Source organism: Nipponia nippon, unplaced genomic scaffold (genome assembly GCF_047370975.1).
Source record: "Nipponia nippon isolate SJK-2023a ecotype South Korea unplaced genomic scaffold, ASM4737097v1 scaffold_4, whole genome shotgun sequence".
Taxonomy (NCBI): domain Eukaryota; kingdom Metazoa; phylum Chordata; class Aves; order Pelecaniformes; family Threskiornithidae; genus Nipponia; species Nipponia nippon.
In genome coordinates, this window is record NW_028262358.1 from 61,499,460 (window position 1) to 61,510,209 (window position 10,750).

The window sequence follows — 10,750 nt, forward strand, 5'->3', positions numbered from 1 at the left end:
CCTTCATACTCGTAAAAGGAAACCAAACTGGAGAAGGTGTATGTGAAAGAAGTTGCCTGAAATGCTGAACGAGATGAGAAGGTTTATTGCTTACAAATTCTCCTCAACCACAGCATATTCATAAAGGCCTGGAATGAATGCTGCTGCCATTACCACACAGTACACACATTATAATTATTTAATTTAGGAGAAAAACCTAATCAAATCAAAGGAGAAAATGTAACCGAAACTGCAACTGTCTGCTGACAATGTGTGACACGTGACCAACGCCACAGCTGCTTGTAACCCTTTATCATCATGAGGAAGATTAAACTACTTCCCTGTTTATTTAAATAAAATTCAAAGTCACAAGGATGCTGGGGAAGCCTTAATGACCACAGTGATTATACTAAAGAACTACTTTCCTACATGCTACAACACTGTTTCAGCACACACTTGTTTGCTGTACACTGCACCCTTGTAGAGTCCCATGGAAGTCAGGATTTCTCATGTGACTTAGAAAAATTCTGCTGTATATGATACCGTTAGGTCCAATAAGCATATCCAAAGTATGTGCGTACCCAAATCTAAATTGACGTTCAGTACAGTAGCAGAACATTTCTCTTACATAACGGTTATGTTAATTTTACTAGTGTTTTCTTCATGTCAGAAATACTGGAACTGCAAAGGGAAAATGTGGACTTAATGAATGGAATAATATAATTACATTTTAGATTGGGTAATACTAAATTCCAGGCCAGGCACTTACACAAATCAGTGTCTCAAGTGGACTGTTGCGCTGTAAAGATGCGAACACCTGGAAATCCAGTCCCAAGTACAGACCATTGTTGGATTTAAGTTGTGTCAATTCGATCAGTTGGTGGTTTGAGAAGTTAAGATTTTGTCAGCCTTACTCATACTGAGAAGTATCTTACTTCCTGCGTAGCCTCACTGATTTAAAATAGAATGTTTGTGTGCAGATATGAGAGAGTAGGGTACTGTGTGAAATGATCTGCCTGAAAAATGTGCCTGTTAATCGTGTGTATAAATGTATCCTGGATTGGGGCCTATATTTGTAATCATAAATCTTTCTTTTTTTGGAGCATTCCAATTCATTCTAATAATAAGCTTCAGTTATTCGGTGGACTTCAAATAAATGACTTGTCAACTACCAGTTCAATTAATTACAGAATATATGCACTGAACACTTCGGGTGTAATCATGCAGGTCTAATACATACTTAGAAGTATGTACTCTGCTTTCTAATGTTTTTTTAATTAAATAAAACATTTCATTCTACCTGAAATTTTTTTAAAAGTCTTTGTTGACCCAAAACAGTATTATTATTACTTGGCTCGGTCCCCAAACAGAACAAAATTTTGTTAATACAGCCTAGCTGGTGACCACTTTCCATCTGTGTGCCCTATTTGAACCTGGTGTCATTTGGTTTACTACAGAAGCTACTACCACTTTCTCAAAGGCACCTGAACATGCTCCTTTTCTCATTTCTGGTTCCCACTGATACCCAAAAGTAAAAAGCAGCGAAAAGGTCCATGTTGGGGTTCTGTGTGACAGAATACAAATGGAATGACACTTGATTAATGATTAACTTATGTGTGTGTTTATTTTTGTGTATTTGCATCCTCTTGAGCCTCTTCAAGAAATAGTGTTCTTAATAAGTATTCTCATTTTTACAGATTTACTTTTTCAAAGAAAATACCTTGCAGTGAAATTACACTTAAGGAAGAACCTCGGTTGCTATCACAAGGCCTGAAGCACTGCGCTGAGAGGGCATAACGGTAAAACAACGGAGCTTGTCACCCTTCCCAAGATATTCTCACACAAACAAGACGATGCAGATGAAGGGTGCAAAGCCGCATTCATTATTACCGATATAAAATATACAGGCATATTACTATCTTGAGCCATCTAAACAAAACAGGAAAAGATGGGTGGGGAGAGAGTAACACAATTTGCATAGCCTGTGTTCCTTAATTTAGAACAGCACTTTGATGGGTGCCATCTTTGGTTCCTGACACACCAGCAAGGGATGTAAACACATGAAACTCTCTAACATCCCCCCAAATGCTTCAGGAAGCTCCTCGCTCTGGGTAACTCTTTGCTTTTCAGAAAGGTTTCTTGCTAACAAATACACTGGTAACCCCTGTTCTCAGCAGAGCAACCACTTCCCATCAGCACACAGATCGATTACCTTGTGAAACCTGGCAAAGAAAAAATGAGTCCCGGGCTGACTAATGGAGATAGCGCACGCTCTGTCTCTCTCTGCATTTCCACCGACTCCCACGCTAGCCAGCTGTGAGGAACGCGGTACAGATTTGCTCTGACATCACTCCAGTAACTCCTTGTAACGTATGCCACCACTGAAAGAAGTCGCCAGCGGGTCATCTCCTCCACACTTGGGCTGCCTACCTGTATGTCAGGTGCACTACCTCACTGAACACTGGCCTTCCCCAGGAGAGCAGACTGGTGAAACGGGAGGGCAGATGCTCCATTCTGGGAAACGCCTGGCTGTGTCTGGACCGGCAGAGGGGAGCTGTGATGGCTTTAGGAAGCTTGTGCCTGGTATCAAACTAAGCGAACCGAGTTAATCTTATGTTTTCTGCCATAGTTTGGACTTTGGTGCTGTTCAAACAGCCGAATTTCCCAAGGTAATTCCTTCCCGCCTGGATACTCGGAGGATCTCGTGCCCAGACCCATGGCTAAGGTTGTGTCCATTCTTCCCCCCAATCACATAAGAATAATAGGTCTCTCAGTAAAGCACGTCAGAAAATGGCACTCCCTTCTAGTCAAAACCCCTGCGTTTTCACCCCACAGGCAAAAAACCCCACTGTTCTTCTCACAAAGGGAATTCCCGGGGAAAAAAAAAGGTATGTTGAGAGACCAAAACAGATTTCTCTGCTTCCTGGGTGCCCATCTGGAACCAACTCGTCACGTTCATTGTTTTTCCTTGGGGCGGGCAGTGACACCAGCGGCAGCCGTCCAGCTCGGCGCTGGTAAAGCAAAGAGCTGGGGACCTCCTGCGCCACAGTTCCCTCCTCCCTCCCAAGCGCCGGCTGCCCCGGGGAAGGGTGGGATTGAAGGAAGCTGTAAGGAGGTCAGGAGCGAGAGCAGCCAGAAAATCGTGGCTTGTCTTCTCAATAGCAGAGCTTAATCATTTCTACAGAAAGGGCATTTCTTCCAGGATATCATTCTAATATGAAATTTCCTATCAGATAACCTAGCAGATGTCCTGAACTGGGTTTTCCTGACTGCTTTGTGTCTGCATGGGAGGGAACATACAGAAACTCACCTCCACACTGATCTGGCACAGACAAGTCACGGAGAGTTAGGGATTATATTTTTAGAGTTGTGAAAAAGGACTTAGAGATCCAAGTCCCCCTGAAATCCATTGCCCTGTGTATCTTGTTCAGTGATATATCCCTGGAACTACAAGTATTCAGCCAGCTTGAACATTTCCAGTAAATACCTGGAAAAACAGCATCTGGGATTCTCCTTTTTGATTTCCCTTTCCTTCCTTTTACCGCACTCTGCAGACGTTCGAGCCTGGAAGGAGTGAGCGGGGCTGCATCCGCAACCCAGCCTCAGTGCCTGCCTGACCTTCCGATGCAAAACGTTAACACCCAGCTCACCCAACCGAGCATCCATCTTTTCCTTTATTTTCCGTTGTCGTGTTTGATATTTCTCAGTGATTCTTCCTAGATGGGCACAGCAGTCACATTCTGCTTTCAACTCTACTCGGATTCTTCACTGAGGAGCAACTCTGTGAACCCTGCTGCTTTCATTCCCGCCCCTGGCCATCTCTGGCATTCTCCCGATACACAGTGCCCTGCTTTCTTGCTGTTTGACTGAAGAACCAACTCAGGTATGCAGAAGACTTTGAAGAATACGAGTGAAAAGATTTCTTTAAATAACCATGGCTTAGATCAGGAGAGGCAAACAGATGAGATGAGGGGCTTCCTGCTAGCTCAGGGGCGATGGGCTCATGCTTCGTCCCGCATTCCCCTAGCTGCCTGTCACCAGTTTTCCAGCCATTTCCTGGAAAGCAACCAACTGATTGTGTTTCCACTTTGCTATGGCCATAAACAATGACAAACTTGGCTCGTCTGGCACCGCTCTGCTGAGCCTTCTCTGGACCCCACTGTAACCCCCGATGAAGAAAGCTCCATCCTGCCGAATTCTTTGCGTGTGGGCTGTAAATACCTGAAGGTATGTTTTGTATGAGTGAGGTGCCATGGAGGCTGTGACTTCCCTACTATTGCTCTTGGCAGTCTCATGCCAATTCTCCATAACTCACTTTGGCAAGCTGGCAGCTTCCAGCATCTGAAAGCCGAAAATAGGAAAGGGCATTTGCAGGGTGGTGATATGATGTGTGCTTGGCTTTAAAAAGGATCGCAAACTTAAGGCAGTGGAGAGCAAAAAGGCATACCAGTATCACCATGGATATGTGACATTAAACAAACCACTTGTCATGATACACAGCTGACTACTTGCCAAATGGAACAGGATCTTCTTATTATTCATTGTTTTGCCCTGCAAAACCTGCACAACCACGAGCAGGAAAAATCTCCAGAAAGGTACTGTCACTTTTCTGACCACCTGTGGCCAGACTGGAGGTCCTGGTTCAACGGCATCTCCCAGAGGCCCACCTACTCACATGCATTTGAAGGCCAAAATGTGAACTCGTGGTGGGTACCCTACTTAATTGCTGCGGGAAACGGAGCTGCAGGATGAGGTCACTTCCTTGAGGTCACTCGGACACTTGTAAAGCTTCCCATCCTCCCAGGGCTTTGATTCCACCCCGGCTGTCCCTCACAGCAGGGGTGTCAGCCAGGTATTTTTCTGGCATCTTGTACGCGCCCACCCACTGCTGCCTGCCCGCATGGCTTTCCTAAAGATTGCACCAACCACGCAGGGAGTTATACCCTTCTCCTCTCACCCGCCACACCACGCTGCACCCGGGACCCCAGCTCTGCCTCCATCCCAGCCGGAGATGAGGTGGAGCTAACCCTCCTTTTGGTTTCAGCTTCATAGTTCGCTGTGGCCAGGTAAGGACCCACCCAAAAGGGGGCAAGAGGGCTGCCACATGGACAGCATCTTGAAGCATCCCATTTGCCCTCGCCTGCGCCTCCCCAGGGAGGACCTCCTGCACCGCTGTGTCCTTGTGGAGCGCGTGGAGGAGCAGAAACCCCATCTCAGCCTACACGATGGCCGCTTCGGCCTCAAAAGAGGAGCATACAATTCCTCCCACCCAGGGAGGGTGTCCTGCCTACCGCTGCCCCCTCGGCGTGCCCGTGGGTAGCCGAAAGGGGGAAAGCAGAGAGGGGGGGCAGAAAGCCAGGCGAAGGCACCCCTGAAAACAGGCCACCATCCGGCGCTTCCCTGCAGCAGGCCTCCCCCGGCACCTCAGTGCTTGCCTGCGGCTTCAGCACGGCCGCCCTTCAGCGAGGAGCTGGTGGATCCGGAGCAAGAGAGAGGAGCGCGGGTCTCGGGGCGTTTGCCCACGCGTGGCGTTGCCGGGGCGGTGCTGCGGGGCAGGGGCTGCCGGACACGGGGGGCGATGGGGGACGTGCCCGGCCAGGACGACCGCCTTTGCAAAGCGCCTGCCCACCCGCGCTCCGCGTGTTCTGTTTTTCCGTGCCATTCCAAGAAAAACAATCGTAAATAACGCTAACAAACCCCACCGACCCGGCCAAGGGCAAGAGCGGGTGGGCACTCGCCCGGCGCACCCCGGGTGGCTGTGGGGCAAACAGCAGGGGTGGGGGGAGTGTGCAGCACCCCCACGCACACCTCCCGCATGCGGCGCCCGTGTCTGTGGAAAAAGGTGGATCTCGGATCTCGCCGCCGGGCGAGGGGCCGGCCCCGGGGGCGCCCACGCGGGTGCGGGGGACTCACGCCGGTGGGGCCGAGCACCTGCGCGGCGGCGGCGGCGGCGGAGGGGCGGACCTCGTCCTGCCCGGGCAGCGCTGCCGGAGCGCCCAGCCCCGGGCGGCCGCCGCGCCGCAGCCGCACGGGCGGACGGGGCGCGACGGAGCCCGGCGGTGCCTGAGCGCGGAGCCGGCCGGGGCCGGGGCCGGGGCCGTGGGCGGCGGGCGGTGCCCTCCGCCGTGGCGGCGGCGGGGTGCGCGGGGCGCCGCTGGCTGCCGCCCCGCCGCCGAGCCCCGCTTTGTTCCCGGGGAGGCGCCGAGCGGGGCGCGCAGCGCGGCGCAAGCGACCCACGGACACACGCGTGGGGCAGGCGGGGGGAGCGGGGGCCCGGGGGCCCGCCGGGGCGCCCGGCCCCTTCCCGCGTCTCTCCCGGCGCGCCCGTGTCCCTCTGCGTGTGCGCGCCTCTGCCTGCGCGTGTGCGCGCTGGGTGCTGGGGCTTTTTTTCTGGTGTTTTTTTTTTTTTTCTTTTTTTTTTTTTTCCCTCCCCTCGCTTGCTCCAGGTTTTACTTCTGGTTGCCTGTAAGGGTTTTGCTCCTCCCTTCTGAAATCCTATATTAGCTGTGGCCAAAGCTGGGTAAGAAACACAGCTCATTGTTGGCAAGTGCCGGGGAGCCTCGCCGGGGAGTGGGAAACAGCTCTGGGGCTGCGGCAGCGGTCGCCGCGCCGTCACGCAGCACCGAGGAGGGGGCCGGGGAAGCCCTCTCTATGCGGGGTGACTTTTACTGACTGATTTCACCGCCGCCTTTGAAGCAGAAGAAGAAAGAAGCCGGGAGGTGAGTGCGGCGGTTCTGGTAGCTGGTGCCGGGTGTCCCTTTTGTGTGCAACAGGAAAACCGGGACTGTTAAAACACGCGAGGAAAGGTGTTTCTCAGCTGCCCGGCTTTACCTCCTTATCGGTGCGTTCCCGTATTTTTACCCAAATAATTAGGACTTAATTCCAAAAGTTGCTGACAGCGGCTCGGTGGGACTTGCCAGCTTTTTGCTCGTTCCCCGCAAGTTAGCGAGACCGCCGTGGAACCCCGCCGCCTTCCCGGGCGAAGCCGGGGGCTCGGGCGCCGTTTGAACGCGCGGGGAGGCGGCGGCTGTTGCCGTATGCAACACTTTCCGCTGATAGGTATGCGCAAGTTGAGTGGGAAGGCGTGTTGCTCGCCGGATTAGCGGAGGGGACTGGGGTTTTCGTACCGCAGGCTCCGCTCTTATTTTTCCCTTTGTACTCCACGGTAGAGCCGCGGCAGGAGGTTTTGGGGCCCTTTCCCCCCCCCCCCCCCCCCCCCCCCCGGGGGGAAGGAGAGGACGGCGGGACCAGCCAAGTCGCTTCTGGCAGGGCCGGGCAGATGCGGCCGGCCCGGGAGAGGGCGGCTGGATGTCCGAGGGTGTATTTTCCTAACGTGTTGGCACGCTGACTTTCCAGGTGGGCAATGGCAGACCACATGATGGCCATGAACCACGGGCGATTCCCCGACGGATCCGGCGGGCTTCACCACCACCCCGCGCATCGGATGGGCATGGGGCAGTTTCCCACCCCCCACCACCACCACCAGCAGCAGCCGCCGCCGCAGCAGCACGCCTTCAGCGCCCTGATGGGCGACCATATACATTACGGAGCTGGGAATATGAACGCGAGCGGCGGGGTGAGGCACGCCATGGGGCCGGGGGGCGTCAGCGGAGGGCACCCGGCCGGCAGCATGCCGCCCCCCGCCCGCTTCAGCGGCTCCCAGTTCATGGCCCCCCCCGTCGCCAGCCCGGGAGGGCAGCTGAGCGCCAGCATGCAGCTCCAGAAGCTGAACAACCAGTACTTCAGCCACCACCCCTACCCCCACAGCCACTACATGCCGGACTTGCACCCCGGCAGCCACCAGCTGAACGGCAGCAGCCAGCAGCATTTCAGGGACTGCAACCCCAAGCACGGCGGCGGCGGCGGCGGCAGCGGCTTGCCGCCCGCCGTCCCCCACGTCCCCGCGGCAATGCTGCCGCCCAATGTCATAGACACTGACTTCATCGACGAGGAGGTCCTCATGTCCTTAGTCATCGAAATGGGGCTGGATCGCATCAAGGAGCTTCCCGAGCTGTGGTTGGGACAGAACGAGTTTGACTTCATGACGGACTTCGTTTGCAAACAGCAGCCCAGCAGGGTGAGCTGCTGATTCATTTAAAACAAACAAAGGACTTTCTATCGGTGCGAATGAAAACATTCCCCCAGACGCGGTGTCTCACTTTTCAGGGCTTGAAAAGGTGAGAATCTGGAAAGCAGAGTCAACTATGCGCTTGTATAAATTCTTTTTTTTTTTTCCTTTGGTTGTCGTTATTAAATCGCTGCCACTTTTTTTTTTTTTTGTAGCTTCGACATCCACGTCCCCTCTCGTAGCAATGATTTCTAGCGAACTCTGCCTTCTTACGTTGGTCGCCCCCCTCCCCTCCTCGCTCTCTTCGTTTCCTCGCGGTAACGTGCCCATAATTCCCACAGTGCTGAACTGTTAGATATTAATCTTGGCAAATTGCTTAATCTTGCGGATTTTGTAAACGATGATTTCCAATGACTTGAACTGCGTTCAAATTCTGAGTGAACAGGGAGAAAAATTTGCATTAGTTGGTTGCATGAACTTTGAAGGGCAGATACTACTGCACAAATGCTGCCATCTTGCTTAATTTTTAACTATGCATTGCAGCGCAGACTAATAATTTTTCTTTTTTTTTTGAATACGCTAAACTGGAAGCTTAACAGATGTGGGCCAAACCTTTCCAGATCAGGAAAAGTAATACTGTTACTTAAAAAGTCTGCTACCCATTCCCCCTCCCCCATATGTACAGACAATAATATGGTGTGGATGGAATGTTGACTAGTGGCAAACATTTCACAGATTATTTTTTTTTAATTATTATTTTGTTTCTGTCTTCAGCATTTTGACACTGTGCTAATATAGTTTATTCAGTACATGAAAAGATACTACTGTGTTGAAAGCTTTTCAGGAAATTTTGACAGTATTTTTGTACAAAACATTTTTTTGAGAAAATATTGTTAATTTATTCTATTTTAATTTGCCAATGTCAATAAAAAGTTAAGAAATGCTTTAGTTTTTCTAGAAGTCATTTACCAGTATTTTTCTTCAAAACTCTCCCCCACTGTCCCTGGTAAGTAGAACATCTATCTGTCCAACCGTGTTGGTGTGCAAAAAGACATTCCAAAATAGAAAGTACACTACACCCATATATATGTCATGGTGAACTCGGTAGGTGAGCGGGATTTGAACATACTTACAGCATAAAGCCTCATACGTAACATTGTAATATGCCTGTCAGTGTGGTTTTATGAAAAATAAAGTTGCCGAGGCGCAACTTTTTTGTGACTTGCCAACATACTTGCTTTAAATGTAGTTGTCCAGAGTTATGATGCATAAAGTATTTATTATATTTATCTATTAAACTTGTAATTTTATAAATCTGCTTTCATTTATATAGTAGACTTTGTTCTTTTGTATATTTATTGTCTCACCTGGAAGAGCTATGTAAAAAGACCAAGCGCTTCACGTGCAAGTATTTGTAACTTGGGGAGGGAGGGCGGTGGGTGTCGTCCCGACCCTCTCACCTCACAGGGTTAACACGGGAGATTTCTGCATCCATCCAGATCTGCATCGCACCAGAACCGGTTGTGTTTCATTTCCAGTGACTTAGGAGAAGGGGTGTACAACCCCAAAAGATTCCACACCGGGACATCTCTAACCCCCTTCTCCCAGCAATTGCTACCAACTGAAGCCCCTGAGACAAATCCACACCGGTCTACTTTAAATATTTGGGAGAAGAATGCCCATTAATGTAAGGCAATTGACGTCTTTCTCCTTTAGCGCCAACTGTTGCAGCCTTCTGCCCCCACTCAGCCTTTGGCAAAGCTCCCGCACAAGTTATTACTTCAGCGAGGACCGCCGGATCAGGACCCTAATAATACCGGTAATCCCTTTTAGCCGCACTTCCCAAGTTCGATACAGGAGCGATACCGCCATGCTTTCTTTTTGCTTACTTTTCCGGCCCCGTCTTCTGAATTTACTAGGAAGAAAAAACAGCATGGTGGATGTCGTTAAATTTTAAACCTGGGCACATAAACAGGGAAGGATATCGCCACACAATGGGAGTGTAAATAGCAGTGTTTTGAATCAAGCTGGGAAATTAAACTGATTACTATTGCTAAAATTGTCCCAGCTGGTGAGAAAAGTGATACTTGGCCTTCTTTGCTTTACAGACATGAAGCAGCTAATATGTCTTATGAATGTAAAAAAAAAATTAAAAAATAATGCTTGTATTAAAGTATTAGCAAAGCCAGAAAGAAGGAAGTGTACGCTTCTGGGAAAACATGACGACAAAATGCTCTCTGCAGGCTGTAACAGCCTGTTCTTAGACAGCCCTCGGCACCCAAGAATTTAAAAAAACAACCGTCTGGTTTCAGCCAGTGATCGCTAATGTTTTGTGACAGTAAATTTAACGTCAAATGGCAGTGAATCATAACTTATCAACTCACCAATAACATAAAAGAGTGTTTAGAAGAATATAGCTGCAGTTTTAAGAGCCGTTGCCCAACTTGCCACTATATAAATCCTTTTTCCATTTTAAGGCTGTTTGATCTGCGCAAGTTGCATTGCCCTCTTCTGCTGGAGTTTGGGAGGGTGATTCTTCTGATTCTAATCCACTTCTTATAAAACAGGCTATCAAATTATGTGCATACCAAATTGCATAGATGTCTAAAGCCTCCACGATCTCCTAAAACAAAAGGGAATACTCTCGCTTTAATGATAAGCGCTTTTGCTTCATGAAGTTGGTTAAACAACAGATTCTTCACA

The 10,750-nt window shown here is 50.0% G+C and overlaps 1 protein-coding gene across 3 annotated transcripts; it reads left to right on the forward strand.

The window, feature by feature from the left end:
* Window positions 1-6,394: 6,394 nt before the first annotated feature.
* On the forward strand, window positions 6,395-9,371 carry CITED2 (Cbp/p300 interacting transactivator with ED-rich tail 2). Of its 3 annotated transcripts, XR_015708904.1 has the most exons (3): window positions 6,395-6,698; window positions 7,336-8,156; window positions 8,263-9,371. XR_015708904.1 is itself a non-coding variant. In XM_009460708.2 (2 exons), the coding sequence occupies exon 2, from the start codon at window positions 7,343-7,345 to the stop codon at window positions 8,066-8,068; it is 726 nt and encodes a 241-aa protein (XP_009458983.2). In that variant the 5' UTR covers window positions 6,396-6,698; window positions 7,336-7,342; the 3' UTR covers window positions 8,069-9,371. The 3 variants fall into 3 exon arrangements, 2 of the variants coding, with proteins under 2 accessions (XP_009458983.2, XP_087633264.1); XM_009460708.2 differs by having other exon boundaries at window positions 6,396-6,698; window positions 7,336-9,371; XM_087777138.1 differs by lacking the exon at window positions 6,395-6,698 and adding an exon at window positions 6,700-6,820 and having other exon boundaries at window positions 7,336-9,371.
* Window positions 9,372-10,750: the final 1,379 nt, after the last annotated feature.